We start from the raw sequence: 24091 nt of genomic DNA on the forward strand, positions 1-24091 counted from the left end.
TGGACTTGACATATTTTTTTATTGGGAAGTTAATGCATTTAAATCTTTACTAAAATTTATTTTTTTAATAATAAAGTGAATTAATAATGACAACAACATTTTGGACTTTTTTACTTGACTGGAATATTAATGATATAATATTAAATATTAAATAAATACATACAATTTCTAACATTAATGCATTTTTACAAAATAATAACGAAATAAGCTTTTTATTATTATTATTATTGTTGTTGTTTTCTTTTACAAACAATTAATTGAATTATTTGGAAAAAAAACATTTACTAATTTATCATTCTAACAAATTTTTGTGTGACTTGTTAAAAGATTTTGTGATTTGTTTTTAATAATAATAATTATAATTATAATAATAGCTATTATTATTATTATTGATGAGTCATGCAAATTAATACCAGGTGCATTTATTGAAAACTGTAAATAGGTTCAATTTTTATTTCATATTGCCTTTAAATTTCTTCTAGTTTATTTAAAAAAAATGTATTTCATGCACATTTTTCTTTCACTCTATGTCATAAAAGTCTGTTTTTGGTGCCATGTTCCTTCAACTTACCTGATCAGCCTGAGTGACTGCAATCCTACTCATGAAATGCACACGTTTCTCAATCTCTGTTTTGCAGCACCGCCCGCAGGAAGACTGTCGCACAATCCGCTCAATCTCTCTCTCTCTCTCTCTCTCTCTCTCTCTCTTCCCCTCCAGATGTACAGCACATTAAGCGCAGAGACATCGTGCTTAAGAGGGAACTGGGCGAAGGGGCCTTTGGGAAGGTGTTCCTGGCAGAGTGCTACAACCTAAGCCCCACTAAGGACAAGATGCTGGTGGCTGTCAAGGTAAGAGATGATCCCTCCATTCCAGCAGGGCCGTGGCGCTCTCCAGTTACACAGGACTCATTCCAAAGGTCAAGCCCTTTTTTTCACCCCCCCTCGAATGACATATGAAGTTGATCCCCCTGTGCCCACCAGAGAGGGCTTTCTTTCGGGGAATGATCGCGAGACGTTTTGGTGGTGGAGGATTTGTTGACTAAGATCAATGATGGAAAGAGCTCTGCTGTGCTCTGAGGAGAGATCAGCTACAGTTGCGTTTAATATTTGCCATTGATATAAGGTTTGGGAGGGTATTAAGATATTGCAGTGCTGTGGTTTAGTCTTCATAACATAGACAGAGAGGAATGAGTCACCGCTGTGGGCAGACAGTTCCTGGATAATGCTTTAACATGGTTTACCACATGGGACTATTCACCAAGGTCAAGGAACTCAGCGTCCAGTGGGCTGAGGTGCTCTATTGAAGACCGTCTCTAGATCAGTGATGATCTATAAGTGCGTCAGTTTTTCTGTCAGTTTAGAAATGTCAACGTTTCAAGGTTTCACAAATGCTGACTTGTTGAAGTATGAAGTCAAACTTATAGTATTTTGTTGTGAAAATTTTAAAAGAATTTTGAGTTTGCATTTCGCAATTCTGACTTTTTTTTTTTTCTATAACACTCTATTTGGGTTATATATGTCTAGTCATAATGTTACCTGCACACAGTTCTCCCATGTGTTCCCCTTTTTCATCATCTTTGAGATGATATTGGATATTGATATGATATTTAGTTCAGGTCAGCTGGAGAATAAATCTGGAACAATAATACTGTCTGTTAGTGATGGTTTATCATCCCTCAAAGCATATTATTCTGGAGACGCTGTAATCAAGAACGATGGAGCTGACGTTTTCTTTCTGATGGTGTCAAAAGAAGAATCTCATGTGCAGAGGAACACAAGCAGCTACATGCCCTGCTTTATTACTAACCCATGGGAAGTAAATCACAAATAAACTCACTAATATCTAAATGTTTTCTTGTAGAAAGCAATGAAATTACATAGAGAGCAAGTGTCATGCTTCTCAGATTTTTCAATTCTAAGAAAAAGGATTGGAGGACTAGTAGTGCCACTAGGTACAATGAAATGATAAATTATTAACTCACTTGTCAACCTGACACATAAATAGACAAATTTATATATTTATTTAATTCATGCTTGTATTCATTTCTTAGTCCATTTTCCAACTGCTTTTTCCAAAGGCTCCATTAATATTAAAAATATCTGATGGTTCAGAATAAATCCCAAAGATGTCTTTCATTAGTCTAATATGAAAGATATTAAAAAGTCTCCAATCGAAAGGCAGAGATCTCATTAAATACATTTCTGTTCTTGGAGGAACCTGAGAAATGAGTTTGAGCTGCAAGCCATTTCATTTTATACCTCTATACTTACACTGTCTTTCAACAATGGTGTAGTTTTCATCTATTTTTAATTCACCTAAGGAACTCTAGGAGAAACATCTGGTCTGAGGCAGAGTTGACACCTAAATGTGTCTCCTCAACTTTGAAAGAGCAGCCTCTGAGTAATAAAACATTCTTCTGGGAAGCTGCTTGGCTTCGTTGGCTTCATGGAGCTCTATCACAGCAGCTGCTGTTTGAAAGCCGTCCAACTCAAATTCAGAGGTTAAGTTTTTCCTTGTATTTTGGCCAAATAGCTGCCAGCGTCTCTCTCGTACCTTTGCTCTCCCCCATCTCCACCTGATGCCCAAGACCTCCAGACCCTTATTACGAGTGAAAGCCCCCCAGGTGGTGCTGGATTTGTCCCCTCTGCTCTCTTCAACCTGTGCAGGTGGCCAATTTCGCAACACAGGGGTAATAAAGCATTATGGATAGGGATAGATACCTCGCCATCTGCGAATTGGTTCTCTCATCCATCTCCAACGCATGAACCTCTTTGCAATTCCTGATATGGATTAACCCACGGTAGCTCTAATTAAAATTAAACTGCGAGCTCTGAGGGCGAAACGCAATTATAACATAATTGAAGGAGCGATTCCTCACAAACACACTGCGATGCAAGTATCACGGCCAAGGCCGCAGAGGGGGGTTATTTTTCCGTGAATGACGGGATATAAGATGACAAAAAAACAGATGTGTACAGGCAACTATTTAATCTTTCAGAAAAGACAAAGACAGGCACAAACAAATCAGAGACGGTCATTTGTGCATCTTCCTTGAGTGCATCGCCCTGAGGTTTAGTCCATGAATATGTGCCTTGAAAATTTTGAAAAATATATGATCTGTTATGAAATGTGTTACATGAATAATTGAAAGTACTTTGGACATCTATAATATCTGTGCAGTATTTGTGTTAACTCATCTAGGTTTTGATTATGCATTTAAATCTATGTCAATGTTTTAAGGTGTCCCAGATCTGGATATTTATATTTTGTTGTGGATATTTCCCTGATAGATTTAAAGCACTGTGCAATAATAAATATCTGTGCAATAATATTTGTCAACTCATCTACATTTTGATTATGCATTAAAGTATATTGTCAAAAATAGCTCTGCATGCTCAATTGGTTTGTGGCATATTGTATGTTTGGGATTCATAAACCATTAGAGACAGAACCGTTTAGATCCAGATTAGTTGGAGCGGTTAGTCTCATTAACCTGATTAATTGTTCACTTGAATTATTTATTACCGACTGACTCATTTAAGCTCCCTTAATTAATTTACTTGTACCAAGAGTATCAAAAAAAAATGTGCAAAGGCACATTTAATTCATGGATATACACAATATTTCCAATCATATTAATGATTTGTTTTTGAAATACGGATTTTAATTTCACTTTTTAATAGCAAAGGCACATTTAATTCATGGATATACACAATATTTCCAATCATATTAATGATTTGTTTTTGAAATACGGATTTTAATTTCACTTTTCCCCAAAATATCTTTGGTTTCACCCACAATGCATTAGTATCTGGCTATTATTGTGGTTATCAGACAATAAACTGGCCACCTTATGTGTCTACACAGACTCTGAAGGATCCCACCCTTGAGGCGAGGAAAGACTTCCAGCGGGAGGCCGAGCTGCTGACCAACCTTCAGCACGAGCACATAGTGAAGTTCTATGGCGTCTGCGTGGACGGAGACCCGCTTATCATGGTTTTCGAGTACATGAAACACGGAGACCTCAACAAGTTCCTCAGGTTTGTGGCTGTTATAATGCAGTAATCTTTGTGCTTTGCTTGTGTAATGATGAAAATGAAATTCAATGAAAATACAAAGCGAATCAGTTATTATTGATTGAGGTCACAGACCAAGTGTAACATAATTATAGAACCACTGAATTCCGATGTGATGCTCTGGGAATTCTATAGTCTTACGAGACCAGAATTTCTCAACCAGAAGTTTGTGATGGAATTGTGGTGGGTTATGATTATGACAGAATGCCAAATTAATTTTAAAATATATACAGTACATTTTTAATTAAATGTTCTAAATGAGAACACAATATAACACAGTATATGGGTAGTTGATGCTTAACATGTCCATTAACCTTTATTTAATCTATCAATATTTTAGAAATGTACTAGAAATACATTTTTACCAGTGCCGGCGCGCGCTGTAGCCTGTATCCTTTCATATCAAAGTGCGAAATAAACTACGTGCATGCAATGTCATGGTCAGTTAAGTCATGAAGTTACCAAAAAGGCGATTAAAGCTGCCTTAAAACTGTGCATGCAGGTAATATATTTTATATGAGTCACATTTAAGAGCATGTCTCTGAAATGGTTTTCAAAACTGTCCTGAAGCAGCCCAGCACTGTCTTACTCATCTAATACACCCGATTTAACTCGTCAGCTAATTAATAGAGACTTTAAGACCTGAAGTGGGTCAGAAAAGGTAAAAAGAGTTGGTTTTATAATGGGTTTATGTGAAGATTGTTTTAAGTTCACTTAAATTAGAAGTATTTTTTTAAAGTCTAATAAATGTTAAAATTGATAGCTCTGAATTATACTGTAATGTTGAATGGCTAGTCATGTTGAACAGTCAATGGTTAAATATTAGGGAGGGGGGGGCAATTTTATATTGGTATCATTGATACTGGCCTTCAGTCATAAAAAAGATGCCATTAAACAAATATAAAAAAATATACTGTCTTTATGTTGTTTGTACATTCATTTGAAGATTGAATGTGAAATTATTGCAATATAAAAGTATATTTAAAAACTTAGTATTAGGTGGGATTAATCGCGATTAATTTCAGAAAAATGTGTGATTAATTTGTTACTTTTTTTAATCGATTGACAGCACTATATATAGGTCCTGAAACTGGTCAATTTAATTTAGGTTTTCTAATGTTTTTTTGTTTTTTTGTAAGGATTGCAATGGTACAGGTACAGTTCTGCTCGTAAGTTTATATACCCCTGCAATTTTCCTTCTTATTTTGTTAACATTTTGCATATTCTGCAAGATGTATGTAAACTTATGAGCAGAACGGTATATATTGCACAAAAATGTTGGAAATTTCAGTGTCTTTAAAGGCCAATTCAAGGTTATTATTTTTTTATTTTATTTTTTTTTAACTAAAATGGTTGGGAAGCCTTGCATTAGAATGTTGCATAAACCATTTCAATGCTTGTCGTTTTCTTGTCGGTGTGATGTAAAATCCAGCGTTGTGATGTCAGCAGGGCCCATCTGACTGTGATTGATAGGTTACAACCTTCCTCAGAGGTATTGTACAAGCAAAAGGAAGCGGATACAAAAGTGTACATGGTTTCTGACAGAGCCCTGACGAAAAAGCAGAAATTGCTTTTTCTTTCCAGCCAGCAGAATTATGGGGGATAACAGGTTTTGTCAAAACTGCTTTATACATAATGACACTATAAGGCGATACATTTGTGAAAGAGCAGAGAAACTGGCAGGGATGCATATTGAATCATACAGTACACGTTTCCTTTGAAGAAGAAAGTAATCTATTGGTAACTTTCATGTATATTGCACTGACATATAATGGCGGCATTGGCTTATTCTAATTTCATATTGATTGTTTCGTTATGTATTCATGAAAGTTTTCGGTTTGGTTTAATACTCATCTAATGTACTGCAAAATTAATTTTTAAGTGTGTTGTAAGCATCCAAGTACTTTACAGGACTGAAGTGACAGAATTGAAATCCTTATTTTATACTTTTCAGAGCTCATGGTCCAGATGCAATGATCCTGGTTGACGGAGAGCCGCTGCAGACCAATGGGGAACTGGGTTTGTCTCAGATGCTGCACATAGCCAGTCAGATCGCTTCAGGGATTGCCTACCTGGCGTCTCAGCACTTTGTGCATCGTGACCTGGCCACACGCAACTGCCTGGTGGGCAACGGGCTGCTGGTGAAAATCGGAGACTTTGGAATGTCAAGAGACATCTACAGCACTGACTACTACCGGGTAAGAGTGCTTTCGCTTTTGTAAATGCTTGAGCGAAGTACACTACCAGTCAAAAATTAAGTTAGTAGGAATATATAATGCTTTCTGAAAGAAGTCTCCTATGCATCTCACAAAGGCTGCATTTACTTGATAAAAAATACGGTAAAAACAGTAAAATTGTGAAATATTATTACAATTTAAAAATGTATTGCATTATAAAATGTAATTTATTACCGTGATAGCAAAGCTAAATTTTTCGGCAACCATTACTCCATTCTTCAGTGTCACATGATCCTTCAGAATCATATCACATATCTTAATATTATCAATATTAAAAGGAAAGTTTTTGCTGAATATATTTTTGGAAACTGTGATTCAATAGTTCAATAGTAATGATTCTATTCAATAGTTTGGGGTAAGAAATTTATATGTTGTTCATTAAAATTATGAAAAATCATATTTATTGAAATATCATGGTTTGCGCAAAAGTATTAAGCAGAAAAATAAAATAAAATAACAAGCATTATTAATATGTGAGCACCAATAATAATTGATAATAATTGAGCATCAAATCAGCATATTAGCATGATTTCTGAAGGATCATGTGACACTGAGGCAGTCTGAACCTGTATTTAGTTCATTGATTAGTCATCAAATATCCACAAAACACAAATGAACCCTTTGTCAATTGGTGGCCTATGCTAGATCCTTAATTGCATGCATAATTACTCATTTTAATGACTTTTGAAAAGTTATATTGATATATCCAGCTGCTTTAGTGCTTTGAAAGACGTTAATTAATTTGTTTATTTACAATCATTAGCTTAGTCATACCAAGTGTTAATTAAGAACAAGGTTTAAAAAAATCTGTATATTTGCTAATTCAAGTTAATTTCAAGGTATTAAAAATACTAGCATAAATACAAACAAACACAGCCCATTAAACATTTGACCAACATCTAAATCATACACACAGCTCTGAATACAATCTTTAATGAGCTATGACCATTTATTAGGTATTTAAAAACTACATTTTAGATGTTAAAAGAACTAATTATCATATTCTTGATTTCCAAAAATAACTTTGTAGATGAGGATTCACAACTGCACTCTTAAAAATAAAGGTGCTTCATGATGCCATAGAAGAACCTTTTTGTCTAAATGGTTCCATAAAGAACCTTTAACATCTGAAGAACCTTTCTGTTTCACAAAAGGTTCTTTGTGGCGAAAGAAGGTTCTTCAGATTGCAAAAAGGTAAGAAAGAGATGGTTCTTTAAAGAACCTTTGACTGAATGGTTCTTTGTGGAACCAAAAATGGTTCTTCTATGGCATCGCTTGAAGAACCTTTTGAAGCACCTTTATTTTTAAGAGTGTATATTAGATTTAAATTGAATGATTATAGCTTTAAAGGGATTTTTTTCGATGAACTATTCCTTAAAAGTTTGAGTGTGAATTCAGACTTTTATCTACAGTTCTGATTCATTCAAGCTGGTTGGCTCAATTATGTGCTTCAGATCCATTTGCGCTTCTACAGAAGATCCTCAATCAGAATCTTGTCTTTTCTTGACACAGACAGAGGCCTCTCGGTAGATTTGGCCTAGATGACAGAGGGCTCAATTTGCAAGCTGAGGGCCCTAAATGAATTAAAATGTATGTCTTCACTTAGCGCTCAACAAGAGGATGAATGAGGTGACGCTGAATTTACAGAGCTCCCCTTTCGCTCGACTAGATTAAGTTGATTTGAACATGATTGTTCATCTCGCTGCTTTGAATGTGACTCCCATTTTTAGGGCACTGAAGTTAAATGAGAATTTTTCTCACTGTCAGAAGTCAAGGAATAACTCAGGAGCCAAACATAAAGCAAACGGCTCAATTAGCATATATTCAGATGTTATCGGTGGCTTGTGCTGGACTGTTGAACTGGGGAGACGAATGCCATACTATATACATTATTAGAAACAAGCTACATCAAAAATCTAAATGTGTTTTTATTAAGCATTAAATTAAAATTATTTTCATACAATATTTTTATATTGTATTATTATTTTTATTTTTTTATTAATTTTTTAATTTTATATTATTATTCAATAATAATAATAATAATAATAATAATAATAATAATAATGTTTTGCTCTTCTGTTGCTCGACTAGATTAAGTTGATTTGAACATGATTGTTCATCTCTCTGCTTTGAATGGGACTCCCATTTTTAAGGCACTGAAGTTAAATAAGAATTTTTCTCACTGTCAGAAGTCAAGGAATAACTCAGGAGCCAAACATAAAGCAAACGGCTCAATTAGCATATATTCAGATGTTATCGGTGGCTTGTGCTGGACTGTTGAACTGGGGAGACGAATGCCATACTATATACATTATTAGAAACAAGCTACATCAAAAATCTAAATGTGTTTTTATTAAGCATTAAATTAAAATTATTTTCATACGATATTTTTATATTGTATTATTATTTTTATTTTTTTTGTATTATTCAGTAATAATAATAATAATAATAATAATAATAATAATAATAATGTTTTTGTTGTTTTATGCAGATTATATTACAAATTGTAGTATTTTGTGATTAGTTTGTTTATATATAGATTAATTTGATTATTTATTAATGATATGTGTTAATATTTATTATAGCATTTTTTTTTTTTACATTATTACATTGTGATGACAAGCATATGGGAGACAAAAAAATGGATATCCAATCTTGGACATTGTGAAACCGACTGAAAGCAAGAAAAGATTGTGAACACTTTAGAGGAAGAGGGAAAAAAAAAACATATGACCAAAAAGCAGAAGCTGTTTATGGACTTATGCCTCAGAAAATAAAATATTTCTAAATGCAGAACCTTAAGTAGACATGGGTTGTTGCTGTGCCTAGAGCATCAGTCCTAATTGCAATGGAGGAAATATGTTACATTAACAGTAAATGTCAAATAGACCATTGCATCTCATCTCACTTAATATATTCTGTGGCTTACTTTCTTTTAATGGCACTGTGAAATGGCAGATTGCACTCTGCAGCACAAAAGAGACGGCATTAAATTTAACGTTCCCAACAAACAGGAAGTGACCCAAACCCAAAACATTGTAAGGGAAACAGGTCAATTTAGCTCAAAGGGAATCATTTAAGATTTTAAGGGAATTTGGACAGAATCACTGTTTTACGGCTGATCACTGAGACGGCCAGCGAGTCATTGAACGAGCCGTATAACATCAACTCGGTGGATATTAATGGATATTAATATCCAAAATATAGTGAAAACACTATTAATTAGCACAGTAACAAGATCGGCAGTTTAAGACATTAACTTGTAAGCACAAAACACAAGATACTTCTCTTTTCAATATAAATAAGGCTTTATTGGATAAATCTAAGACATATAAACTAATCTAACACATAAACACACGCATTCACACAAGTTGCAGAAAGAGAGAAAGTGAGGAAATAATTAGTTTAAGACGATGAAAATGTGAAATCCCAAGTTTACAGCAATATGTGCAATTGCATAGATCTGAACAACCATCAATCACTTAATTAACCCTCGCATTGAGTTCCTCACTGAGGTTAAAATTTATATTAAATGCACCAGTTCAGCTAGAATCTGGAGGTACTTGCGTTGTGTGCGGGGCTCCCTTCCTTGTCTGGTTGCCGAAAGGGGTTTCCTGCGGTCGCTGATTGGCTGGAAGTTCAGTCTTGGGAAGCCAGTGGTTGGGCGTTGGCTGACGACGCGGAGCTGTGGTCTGAAGTTCTAGTTGGTTCAGGCTTGTGGGGCCAAGATCTGACTTATGAACATCCTGTGTCTTGGGTCTCTGTGGAATTTGGCTCCTCATGTTTCATCCATGTTTTGACCAAATCTTAGATTGTCTGATTCGGTCTGATACCCTACAACATACATGCGGCTGCGAGGCAATTTGCATTGATGCATAAATATGAGCAGCATGAGATATATATACAAAATATTACATCAATACAAAAAAATCTATTGATGAACAAATAGTTCAAATTAAAATTTACATCCATTTTTTTAATTTAATTTTTTAAGGATTGTTTTTAGGATTATTATTGCTATATTTTTATTCTTATTATTTTCTAGCATTATCATAAAGCTGTACTGGATTCCTTTGAGTCAAATCTGCCATGCAGAATGCTATATTTGCCATTGCTGCCTAGGTAGAGTCACTTTGCTATTAGTTAGCTGTCTATGTAGGAAGCACCTCATTAGGTTTCGGAATCAGAGCTTTTATAGCTATTCGGATTTGAATATCCTCAATTTTCACATGAACACAAACCTGATATGCAGGTCTGTCTTAGTAGATTCCAACTGCAATAGGCACATATGTCTCACATCTCTGAACAGATATAAACCAAAGTGGCATCCAGCAGCACATCTTCTCCGACACCGCTGACATTCTGACGTGTTCATACTGTAGAAAGAACCTCTAAAGGTGGTCTCCTAGGAATGAACGCCCAGAGTCAGTTTTCAGCCTGGCTTCCTCATCCATGTAATGATTGTGTCATATAATCTCACTTGCAGAAGGTGGAGAAACTACGGACTATTTGGAGTCGCTCAGGTTTTCTTTGTCAGAGTAAATTTGCGCTGAAGGCCATGAACCAAACACCCCAATTCCCTGCCAGCAATATCTGACAGAGCGAAGTCGAGCTACCTTGCTTCAAATGTCTAGGGCTAGCAGGTTCTCCTATGAGGTTGAAGGACTTGAATACTCCGTTAATTGAAATAAATAATACAATATATATTTATTTACTTATTTATCTGTTATTGCATCTTCTGAAACCATCTAGTGAGATGGAAAACTGCTCAAAATTCCAATCACGTGTCTATTTTCTCGACGCTCTTTCACTTCTGACAAGCACTCGTTTAATGACATCATCTCTCGTCAGCTGTTCATTGAAACAAACATGCTGTTGATCTTAATATGCATTAATTACCACTATGTGATTCCCATCCTCCTCGTCTCCGATTCTTCGCCCCTCCAGTCTCTAATTGTGTTGCCTTTCATCGGTGCCCTTTCAGATTGCATTGGCATTTTTGTCACCACCCTGCTAGTTCTTGTTCCGATCTCAACGAAGCCCCGCAGACTGATTTACATGCATCTGCAGTCTCGTCGTTCCACCTCGGAAAAGATGGCGGGAAGCAGTCCGGGAGAAGCTATTCAGATGAATAGAAGTTCAATCATTGCAATCGATTCAATTTCCCAAACACTCAAGCACAAACATATTCACTAAACAAAAACAATGAATATGTCAGGGTTCAGATTAGCATACTAACATACCGCTGTTACTATTTCTGCCATATACTATATATATGGTTGCCTATTCAGTGCACTTTTCTGTATGGATACACTGTATTATACAACAGAGTACACTGTACACAGTGCACTCACTCGACCTGTGTGATGAATGAACTGTAATTAAATCCGGAATCTAAATTAAATAAAAAATGGGAAATAACAGTTTTAATTTCCAATTTTATAACTGGATGCCACTCACATGGAATGTATTGTGACATGTAATGAAGCATACTACTGTTTAACTTTGAATAATTTTGAATTAACTTTGACCTGAATTACCTGTTTCACATTTTTAAAAGAAAATGTAAGCTGTATAAAGTGTATTTTGCACATGTAGTAAGTATAAGGCTAGTATTTCATAACAAACATAGCCTATGTCTTTTTGTTTAAAAAAAAAAAAATAGTTATGTGGCCAAAAGCATTTGGCTAAATTCAGAATAGTATACTACTGGTATGAATGGTAGAAAAAAAGAGTGCAATAGTTGGATTCTGAAAGTCCCATATAACTTATATGATAACTTTTAAAGATAAACCTTTAAAGACAGACCTGCCGTGAGCTTGTTATATATATTTAAAAAAATGATTCTGCAAAGAAATCTCCACCAATCAAAGAATCGAAGCAAGCAAATCGTGCCTAAAGAAGTCCACCTACTTCCATGAAGCACTGCGAATTATGTAATCGAGTCAGTCTCACTATGCTCTCTAAAATATTTGTAAGTATGTGCATATTTTTCAATGAACGTGATATTCTTTCTATATCTATAATCAACATCTATAAATCAGTGGTTTAAATCAGTACATCATTTTTTAAATTCGATTATGTCATTGACAGTGCTTCATGGGATTGTAGTTCTTTCGCTCATTAAAGCCGTTATGTACAAAGTCTTTTGCCTTTTTGTTGGTATTTTAAATGTTTTTGCAAATCAAACTTTTTAATGTTGTGATTCACCATGCTTTTTGAGTAGTATGCTGTGTCCTATTCTCCTCAATGCCTGATTGAAAAAAAGTAGCCTGCTATTGTTATATATTGTTCTAGCTAATCTAAAGAGTGTTAAACAGTCTTAAACAGTTAGCGCTATGCTAAGCTAATAAACTAAGCTCTTAGCTTTCTAATCAAAGGCTAACTGAAAACACAAAGGAAGATAAATGTTTTTTTTTTACCCTTTTAATTCTCTGACATGTAATTTAAAAGAGGTTAGCATGTTTTCATGAATAATAAGCTGTTTTCTATCATCAGACTGTGAGGGAAAGGATCTTACACAGCAGCAGCAAGTTGCTTGCATTGCAGCTAACATACGTTAGCATCTTATTTGACTGTTTCAAGCTCTCCACATATTATTCTGTCTCTCTCCTCTCTGTCTTTGTCTATTACCGGTGATCATACCTTCATTACCTTCATCCCTGGCTGACTTTTCCTGGCAAGGATGTTATGCGCTAACACTAAAGTAGGCTGAGTTAGCCAGGCGAGCAGCTCAGTATGGCCATAGGGAGTAGTTCCTGCCCACGCATGGGGAGCGCTAGCAGCGGCCCAGTAGTACCCTGAACTCCATCTCACGGAACACGAGGAGTGTTGTTTGACCGCAGCAGGACTGGCATATTGCTTACACCTCCTAAAGGGCAGAGGCAGGAGGGAAAGAGCGAGCCAGCGAGGGGAGAGATATTTGCCACACATCACTGGAGCCTGTGGGACAGCTTCCTCCTCTGTGAGGAACTGGCTGCGAATGAGAATCACAGAAGCGTAGCTGATTAACATACACAGCCTTATACAGCCTTATCGTTCCCTGCATTAAAGACATTACAGCAGAAAAAAAAACTCCCAGACCTTTAATTATAGTACATCTCAATGCCTTTATAGTTTGCTAATCGTGACGCTTATATTTTTGCACTCATTATTCCGAGTCATTTGCAGTTTGCACATTTGAATGCGTGCATATACACAACCCGAGAGTTATTTTTTTGTTGTTTATTTGATAAACAGTGATTTTTCATTGTCAGACATCTAAACAGTCGCATTTTCCTAATTCTTCAATTGTCACCGTGCTCTGCGCTTAGAGACACGTCCTGTTGCCAAGGATATACTCTTGCCAAAGCATTGTGGGATGTGAGCTAATGAACATTTTACCATAATCTCATTTAGAGTTGTTTTTCTTTTGCTAATGCTCTACTATTTTCTAGCTAAATTCATTTCTGATAAAAATAAAAGTACAATACATATCTTACAAAGCAAAAATAGGCAGTCTGAGGACGTACAGTATACCGCAGGCTGCTTTGTATTCCTGTGCGCAGTCGATAGCCTGACCCCCATGTGAGCAAACCACTAATGAGCCTTGTAATTAATACGCAGTGGCCACTTACGAGTTGAAAGCCGCAATAACCACGCGGCCGCCATTGAAACGTCACCCTTAGTTGTCATGGCACGGCTGTAATTAACACAACCCAGCAGACACAAAGAGGAAATAGATTTTAAACCAATCCAGTCCGGTGCCGGCCCAGAGCAAAGATGATTAATGTCTCGTTGTTTTAATCGATTAATATCTCGCTTTACATAGGGAAGGCCTGGAGGGAGACTTTATTTATGGCCTTTGATGATTTGGAGCTTTCAAAAACCTTTAATGGATATATTTGTTTTCCTTTTCCCTGTCTTTCCTGGTTTCTCAGATTTCCGCTCGACAAATCTTGTAAATCATATTGGTTATTTTTCATAGCAAAAAGGGAAGATCTATTTACCAGCAGAAATTAGGATTAAAGGCCCTTTCACACCAAAAACGATAACTATACAGATAGCTACAGTGATCAAATCCAGAATCATCTTTGTATAAAACTTTTGACTCTAATATGAAAAATAAAAAAAATAATAATAAATAAATAAATATCTTTTGGAAGTGTATGCAAATGATTGCATATGTAATTAGATAATGACTTATTTGCGTATATATTTGCATATATAAATATTTAATGAAACGCAGTAGAATATATATATATATATATATATATATATTTTGCAGATCATAATTTAAACAATTATAGAATAAAATCTAAGTTATAATACATTTTTTTTTATTATATATATATTTTTTACCTTATTCACCTTGGGTGTCTTGACTTAAATGCTTAAAGGGATAATTCACCCCAAATTAAAATTCTGTCATTAATTACTCACCCTCATGTCGTTCCAAACCCGTAAGACCTTTGCTCATCTTTGGAACACAAATTAAGATATTTTTGATGAAATCGGAGAGCTTTCTGACCCTCCATAGACAGCAACGGAACTACCACAGTCAAGGCCCTCAAAGGTACCAAGAACATTAACAAAATAGTCCATGTGACATCAGTGGTTCAACCATAATTTTATGAAGCTATGATAATACTTTTTGTGCGCAAAAAAACAAAAATAACAACTTTGTTCAACAATTCTTCTCCCCTGAGTTACCATCTACCACCATTATCGAGTAACACAACGCATGCGCGTGCTTTCCTCTGCTCGTAAACAAGGTGCGTCAGCAGCATCACGTGCATGCGTCATGTTACTCTCTATAATGGTGGTAGATGGTAACTCGGGGTTAGAGAAGAATTGTTGAATAAAGTCATTATATTTGTTTTCTTTGCGCACAAAAAGTATTCTCGTAGCTTTGTAAAATTACGGTTGAACCACTGATGTCACATGGACCATTTTAACGATGTTCATACTACGTTTCTGTGCCTTGACTGTGGTAGTTACCTTGTTGTCTATGGAGGGTCAGAGAGCTCTTGGATTTCATAAAAAATATCTTAATATGTGTTCTGAAGATGAATGAAGGTCTTACGGGTTTGGAACGACATGAGGGTGAGTAATTAATGACAGAATTTTCATTTTGGGGTGAACTATCCCTTTAAGCTCTTTAAAGTCAGATGCAATTTGATTGGTTGTCTTTTTTTTCATCAGCTGAAAAATAGAAACGTTCTGAAAATTCCAATAATATAATTTCTCTGGGCCCTATTTTAAAGATCTAAGCGCATGGTCTAAAGCGCACGGCGCAGGTGCACTTAGGGCATGTCCAAATCCACTTTTGCTAGTTTAACGATGGGAAAAACGGTCGGTGCGCCCGGCGCATGGTCTAAGAGGGTTGTCACTATTCTCTTAATGAGTAATGGGTGTGTTTTGGGCATAATGTGCAATAAACCAATCAGAGTCTCATCTCCCATTCCCTTTAAGAGCCAGTTGTGCTCGTGCCATGGTGGATTTGCTATTTACACATTTGCAAGCGCAAAGACAAAATTAGTCTCCAGAGAGGAAACAGATCTGCTCGTGTGCGAGTCTAATTCTGATACATGCAATAACTATCCATTATGACATGTAGGCATTTTTATATTTATGTAGCCTACACAATAATAATCTTTTACATGGCAATCCTTTAATTTTTAATATTTGGCATGTTTGTGTGCTGCTGCGCATCCCTATGTGTGTAATAAGCAGAGTGTACGTGCGCTGTGGACCCGCCTATACTAACGCGCTCTTTAAATAACAAAAAAACTACTGCTATATTTCAGTTGCCTCAAAATAGCAACGCGCCAACATGAGTGCACAAATGGGCGCAAATGCATTAACTATTTAAACAACGTGGCACAGGACGTGAAAATGACAACTGCGTCTGGCTGAAACTAGCAAAAAACACTTGCGTTGCGCCTGGCGCCGCATTGCACCGGGTGTATGATCGAGCCCTCTGTGTTATAGTTGTGATGTGGACATCACTGTTCTCATAGAATTAGAACCATTTTTAAAATGTTCTAATTATTGTTATAGTTACCGTCCTTAGTGTGACAGAGCCTTGAGAAATTACTTAATGCTATGAAAATTAAGGAAATCATAGAATGTGGACTTTTAATTATTTTTTCTCCATATATACATACAAATAATAAGGATTTTATCTTTTTATTTTTACATGGAGTGTGGCTTGCCTTTGGTAATATTGAGTTCTGTGAGTTTGTGAAGGTCACTATATAATCATGATTTGGTGCCCTGACAGGTGGGAGGACACACAATGCTGCCCATTCGCTGGATGCCACCAGAAAGCATCATGTACAGGAAGTTCACGACGGAGAGTGACGTGTGGAGCTTCGGCGTCATCCTCTGGGAGATCTTCACCTACGGCAAGCAGCCATGGTTTCAGCTGGCAAATAATGAGGTACATTCATTTTTACAGTTTCCATAAAGAAAAAGCCATCATGAATTTGGCTAGCTTTGGTCTAGGCTTGCTGCGATAGACGGTGTTTTCGGTTATACCAGTGTTAAGCCACAACACCGGTTATGTAATTTGCCTACCGCCCCCCACTGTCGTTTTGATTTTTTTTATAGTAACAAATCATTTAGCCTAGTTCAGTTAGAGGACAGACACTTTTAAAAACTAAATGCTCAATGCAGCGTGCCGAACCATGCGCGAACGATTTTATTTATCTTGTGAGGAGAGTCGAGCTGACTGACAAGAGCGAGGTGAGAAAGACAAGACGATGGCAGAAGATTGTTTAGAAAGGAAATGCAAAGGCGCCTGTTTGGCAATATTTTAGATTTTGAAAAGCCTATTGACTGGAAGTTTTTTTTAAACATTCGTTTCTTATTTATATGGTTCCACAGTGTTTGCTGATTTTCAGTTTTATATACCTATTTAAACTTTGTGTAGCCTAAGTAATTTGTTATTTTATTAGGCATATATGGCGTATTTTTATTTGTTTTGTTAATAAAAGTTCAGAGTTTGACGTTGTTGTTGCTTGAATTGAATCAAAGCAGAATTGCCGCTAATCTGAAACTGAAAGTAAAACGCGCACAATGCTTTTTCAAGCTATTTGAAAGCCAAGAAATCGAAGGAAAAGAGGGAAAACTCAAATGAACAATTGCTTGACACCGAATTGAGGCAATTCAATTGCTGCTAATTTGAAAGTGAAAGTAAAATGCTCACGGCACTTTTTGACGGCACACCATTTGAAAGCGAAGAAAAGAGGGAAACTCAAACGAAATAACAACCCCCCACCTTCCCCCCCCACCCCAACGGTGATACCGGTAATACCGGTGTTGTCACACATCGATTAACCGGTCGGAAAATTTCCTCACTGTCACAACCCTACTTTGATCAAGCATTATTAGTAAACCACCACCACTGTATGACTGCTGTATAGGTGAAAGCAAGGAGTAGAGACCCATGTGAGATAACAATACAAAGTGTAATGGAGATGGAATGTCTGTACTGGATAAAAACTGGATCTGGATTGTGACTCCCACAATCCTGACAATTATGTAGCAATATGAGACACATTCAATGCTAATTTTAGTGTAGCTTCTGGTGATTGTATGTAACCAGGGTCAAAATAAATGAAGTCTTCAGGCAGGATGACAAACGAGGCGAAAGTAAACAATCACTGGGCTGTTATAGTGAGTCATTTGACAGGTATTGACCGTAACTCAAGCTCATCTCGAACATGACTTCCTTCTATGAAATAAACAGGAACTACACATTGAAATGTCATGTTGCTGGCATATTCATCACACACACATTCCCTTTTGTGACACGTTAATGAGGAACATCGCTGCTTAATTTTCGGCTACTGTTCACCATGTAACATTTCACAACTAAGGTTTGGATGAACTCCAAACAGTCACGTACACATAGAGATGTTGCTCCCAAACTCTTCCATGTGTCTGAATAGCAAAGATTATTATTTACCTTTTCACAAAAACCTAATAATTACCACTATTGAACTAAATGTTATGGTTTGATAAGGGCCTTATAACATTGTGTCTGCTACTGTTACTGAACTGGGCTTTCTGCCGTTATTTATGTCTTCAAAACAAAATATTGCAACCAAATATTCCCATGTGCAGAAAATACTGAACAATTATATTGTGAGTGACTGTAGATTGTTATAATAAGACAAGTTTATGGGTGAATCTTGTGAAACCTTATTTCACTCCCAAAAAAAAAAAGATTTAATGTTTCACATGAAAATGAAGGCTATATATATATATATATATATATATATATATATATATACTTTACAATGAAAATTGATAAATAATAGTTATTACATATTTTAAATATTAATATATATATATATATATATATATAAAATGATGTAATTACAGTAATGATAATCTAATAAGAATCATCGTTGTGAAAGATGGCAATTACTGTATAAGCTGGACAAATGCAAACACTCATAATAGTCCTAAATGAATAATCCTATTCTATGATAGTTATATAACAATGAAAATTGATAAATAATAGTTATTACATTGTTAAATGTTCTTATATTTATATTATCATATAATTACACTAATGATTATCTAATAAGAATCGTCATTGGGAATAAAGGCAATTATGAGTTGGAGAAATACAATTATAATAGACATTACAGTAATGATAATCTAATAAGAATCATCGTTGTGAAAGATGGCAATTACTGTATAAGCTGGACAAATGCAAACACTCATAATAGTCCTAAATGAATAATCCTATTCTATGATAGTTATATAATAGTTACTAGTACAAAGTTGCTAAAAAAATATATTTTATTTTATTCACATTTCTAAACAAGAATCAGAAGAGAACAGACACCAGAAATACAAAGTAGAGAGTCTGTGTGAGAAAGTGTGTTCTGTTTTTCTCTGCTGACCAAACACAGCTGGATCTGCCACAAATACTCCATTCCCCACTTCAGCTTCCCAAGCTGTGAAAAGTGAAAAAAGCCACAGCGCTTCTCTTGAAGCTTCAAGTCGCAGCTGGTTTGAGCACTACTTCACACAGAGATTATCAATATCAACTCAGTGAACCATAATCTATAGGTGCTGTGCAATTTATGCAAGAATGATGTGTTTTTGTATTATGCACTGAATACCAATCACATGCACTGTTTCATATTCTGTTGCCAAAGGGACGGTGGCTACTGTATTGCATCAGAACATATGGTGTCATATCTGCCAGTGGAAGAAACTAAATCAAACTTTCAGTCAATAGAACACAGACAGCCACTAGCTGGAGTCAGCGAGGGGAACCCGAGAGATCACGAACAATCATCTGTCTCTTCTAAAAGTCGATACGAAGCCATGCACAGAGGCAAATGTCTTCAAAAGTTTCATGAGATGGTCCCATTTTGCGTATCATAACATACAGGCTGTAGATGGTTTCTCTACAGAAACAGAAAAATGTTAAATGAGAAAATAAGTATCTTGTACAAAAAAAAAAATCAGTTCTTCAGACTGTCAGCAGGTCCTCTCACAGCATCTGACTGCAGCATAAAATACAAGAGAGTACTCGTGTTACAGTTTGGAGCAAAGCTGCATCAGATATTTCAAGAAAAAAATACTTGTGGTGTGTAAACAGAATTTAGAAAGGAACCTCTTAATTTTGATAGTACTTTTCACGACTTTGTCTTGTGATTTCAAGATGATAAAAAAAAAGAAAAATCAGAAATCTCAGAGAAGAATTGCAGTACCCATAATCCATAGTCCATCAGATTTCCTTCAGAAATCATTCTAATATGCTGATTTGGTCCTCAAGAAACATTTCTTGTAATTGAACTATGGCCTAATCCTGGCTTAGTCTAAGCCCTGTCTGTGAAACCAGGCCTATATAAAAAAAAATCTTACTGACCACAAACATTTAAACAGTACATTGTAAAAACAGTAGCCAATAAAACGAATAGTAGTAAATAAAAATAAATAAAAATAAAGATTACCATTTTTTTTGAGAAAATTTTCGTCCTGTGTGTCGATTTTTTCCCCCGTCGCTCCACGATGAAACGGGCCGTCCAATCAGATTTGAGCTTAGATCCCGTGCCCAGAGCAGCTGCTATTGCACAAAAAGTTGAGAGTGGTGGCGCTGTTTCGAAAAAATAAACATGATTATGACGATATATTTTCTGTATGTGTTTTGTATGCAGCTCATGGTAATTTTATAAAAATAAAGGATGTTTATGACAATAAGCTGTGTGGCGTTATTAAACATAGCCTACAAAGAGTGCATGTCTGCCTATTATAGAATCAAAATCAACTATAGATCACAATCGGAAGTTATTACAAGCACTCGATGATGGTTTATAGTGGGTTTTAAGCAAAAACAATAATCACATAAATTTTCAAATGTGGCTTGATACTTAAATGTACTTATATTTATATTTTAAGATGTTTTCTTGTAAGCATTATAGATAGTTTGTGTTTCTGGCGCTCAGTGTGGAACTTGCCAATTCTTTAGTACTTGTGAATTTAACTAGCAATCTCTGAAATATCTGAAAATTGTTAGTAAATCCTACACCAAAGTATTTTCTGTGTAGTTTATTTATATGTTTGAATATTTTGAAATCAGTAAAATGGTTAGTTTGGTTCAAATCTTAGAATAATTTTGAGAAAAAAAAAGTTACCTTTAATTTAAGATGAAGTTCAGCTAAATGCTTTATTGTCCCTCTTACATGTAGCCTATTTTACTGTATACATTAATGATATTTTTTTATAACTTTAATAAAAAAAAGTATATAAATACCTATAGGCCAGGCTTAAAATTCAACACACATGTTTATAAAGTATGTAAGAGGAGACCTTGGCCTGGAAAAGACCCCTGCAATAGAATATTTATCCAGTAATTGCATTCTCCTTCCTCCCCGTATTCACAGGTAATCGAATGCATCACACAAGGACGCGTGCTGGAGAGGCCACGGATTTGTCCCAAGGAAGTATACGACATTATGCTGGGATGCTGGCAGAGGGAACCGCAGCAGAGGTTGAACATCAAAGACATCCAGAAAATTCTTTATACCTTGGGCAAAGCCACACCTGTCTACCTGGATATCCTTGGCTAGTGTTTGTTGGGAATATGTGTGGATGTCTGTCTGCGTCTATCCATCGGAGGAACGAACAATCTGGGATTTACCCTAAACAACACGTACCTTACTGCGCCACTGTCAGACACCTGCAACATGGGGATGGACTTAAGTGCCTGCTACTCCTTTCGATACACTGGATAACAGTCTTTAAAAAGCACTTTCACATTTTGTTTACCTGCATATAAAGATGTACTGTTCTGCAAGAAGAGGAGTCTCCTTTCTCTATTTCTTTTTTTCTTTTCGTTTTGGTAAGAACAGCCTACTTTCAAACTCTAAAAAAGGAATAATGGAAAATTCCCCCTAAAGTACGGAGAAAAACTCTTTTTTTTTCCTGACTGCTTGACAATTCTCCCAGTGGTTACATGTTTTTCATTTTATAAATATATATATTTTTATTTATTTTTCTTTCTCTGAGTGTGGATGTATGCCATGTTTCTTGCTAAGGGTATATCGCCTTTCGGATATGACTGCTTACCGTTGCCATGTCAGATGATTGGCAAAGACTTTTTCAAAAAAAGCCTTACTGCTGACTCTGATTGGCCGGATCTTCTCTTTGACTCTACAGGCAGTATCCAACAGGGCTTTTAAATATTCTGAGGCGCTTTTTAGTGAACGGATTAATTTGAAGAAACCACTAATCAATACAAAGGAGTTTATTTAGAAAAAAAAACAAGGAATGTAAATAATGTAAATTTATGTGTCACAAGTGACAATATGTTAACTTATTTCATTTCCCGATTAGATGATTTTAGTTCCTTGGCGTGCTGTTATGGTGAGTGAATTCTATACATATTTTGAGAATATTTTAATGTTTTTTTTTTCCACATGTCCATAGAATGTAAGTTGATATTTCTAAATTAACTTTTTTTTTTCTCATTTCCCACTTTGTTCGGTTTGGATGCAACCAAAAGGGAAAATCATGAGACATAGCCTCGCTCCTTGTATTCCAGAGACCATTTGCTTCTGAAATTAATGTAATAGAAAAGGTAGATTCATTTCTCAAGCAAGATCTTGCCCAGAAAATACTCATATTCCATTCATTAACCCTCATTGCATTTATGAATTGTGATTATGCTTCTTTGCAAACATATTATAGCATCCTTTCCCATAGTTTGAGTAATAAAAGAGAGATGGTTAGGCTATCTTTAAGAACTTGCATGTGCAAACTTTTTTTTTTTTTAAACATATGTGCTAAATTCCATAAGAAACACTGTCCTTTCCGAGTTCGGCAACTCTTTCTTTACTCCTTTCCTCTAGTAAATATTGTAGCCACTAATAGAGTCATCAAAATATAATAGAAGAGAGTCCATAACAATGTTTTGGATTTTGTCAGGTAATAAATATTATTTTCTCCCCAGTGTTTTACAATAGAAGACCGTAAACACAATAATGCGGTAACTTAATTGTGTATTCAAAATGGAGCTTTCCTAAGACTAAAGGGCTTCTTTGGAACATTCTTCATTTATTCTGAAGTGACATTTGGATTTTATTGTAATGTGTTCTCTTGTTCACAGTTTTGCTGGTTCATGCTTTTCATTCAAGGTGATCTGTGGCTCAGTGTTTGCCTGATGATAAATCTGTAATCATTGCATGTGGAGTAAATCAGCCAAGTAAACTTTAGTTCAGCTTTGGCAGCAGATGTATGCAAACTATTCTTGAGCATAAAATCCGTAACATTTTCAAAAATTCATCCAGAATTTTGCTTAACCCTAAAATATATTAACAGCGTAACATTAATATGTAGTTTGTGTGTTTCCGAGTGCTCACTTTGACACTCACAACTTTATCCCAACCAAACCAAAGTGAAAACTGTCAAAAAACTCCTGCTTTTCCCAGCTCTCTATCAGGAACCATGACTTAAATTGCTGTTCGAGACAACCTGCCCATCACAATTCGAGAGAACACATTTGCGCTTAACCATAATCTCACCCTTCACATCAGGAAAAGTTCCTGGCACAGAGGTAGTGACTTAAACATTTGTTGATCTTGTTGTGTTGTTTCTTTCTGCTTCCCACAGTGGCCAGATAATTCTCTCCACGTCTATGACAAGGGGGAAATTGCAAAAGTCTTTCAATAACACCGCCAGCGATGTGCTTACGTGTGATAAGATGCTTCTCATTTCGATATTTCCGTCGTCTGTGGGGCCCTGCTGCAGATATTTACTGACTTTATAATTTTGGACAAGCTTTCGTGCAAAAAAAGTAACAGAGGAGATTTACTCTGGTATGGGTACCCAAATGCTTGCTTGAGGTTTATTAAGTAAACAGGTGCACCTGCGTCCTAGACGAGCCCCCAATTCGAGACTTGATTTTAAGCACAATCCTCTTTACTAAATATAATTTCTGCAACTCGCTCATTGATGTGGCATTTCAGATTTTACATGTCATTTGTAGTACACAGTGAGTATTCACGCTGAATTAGGTTCTAATTGGAAGGAAACAGACAAAATGTCACTTTTGGCAATGACGCCAATTCCCTGCTTTCCTGTAGAGAGACAAGACTTGGAGAATGCATGTGGGGACGATTTCAGAATATGAAAATTATATGTTAACATGAACAGGCTATTATTTCTTTGGTCTTTGTTCAACCCCTTTTTCAATGTGGGCAATTTTCTGAAAAAAAAAAAAAAAACACCGTCTTGCCCACTCAGATTTATCCTAATAAAATACTGGT

At 35.8% G+C, this 24091-nt stretch overlaps 1 protein-coding gene across 1 annotated transcript in view; it reads left to right on the forward strand.

Annotated features, from left to right (window-relative positions):
- LOC107701581 (NT-3 growth factor receptor-like) overlaps window positions 1-21754 on the forward strand; it is a 194979-nt gene extending 173225 nt beyond the window's left edge. Inside the window, exons 13-17 of the mRNA XM_016503633.1 lie at window positions 719-849; window positions 3869-4041; window positions 6032-6275; window positions 16579-16737; window positions 21209-21754. Coding sequence (XP_016359119.1) covers window positions 719-849; window positions 3869-4041; window positions 6032-6275; window positions 16579-16737; window positions 21209-21394 — 893 coding nt within the window. The 3' untranslated portion in view covers window positions 21395-21754. The remainder of the gene's footprint in view (window positions 1-718; window positions 850-3868; window positions 4042-6031; window positions 6276-16578; window positions 16738-21208) is intronic.
- Window positions 21755-24091: the final 2337 nt, after the last annotated feature.

This window comes from Sinocyclocheilus anshuiensis, unplaced genomic scaffold (assembly GCF_001515605.1).
Source record: "Sinocyclocheilus anshuiensis isolate Anshui unplaced genomic scaffold, SAMN03320099.WGS_v1.1 scaffold729, whole genome shotgun sequence".
NCBI lineage: Eukaryota > Metazoa > Chordata > Actinopteri > Cypriniformes > Cyprinidae > Sinocyclocheilus > Sinocyclocheilus anshuiensis.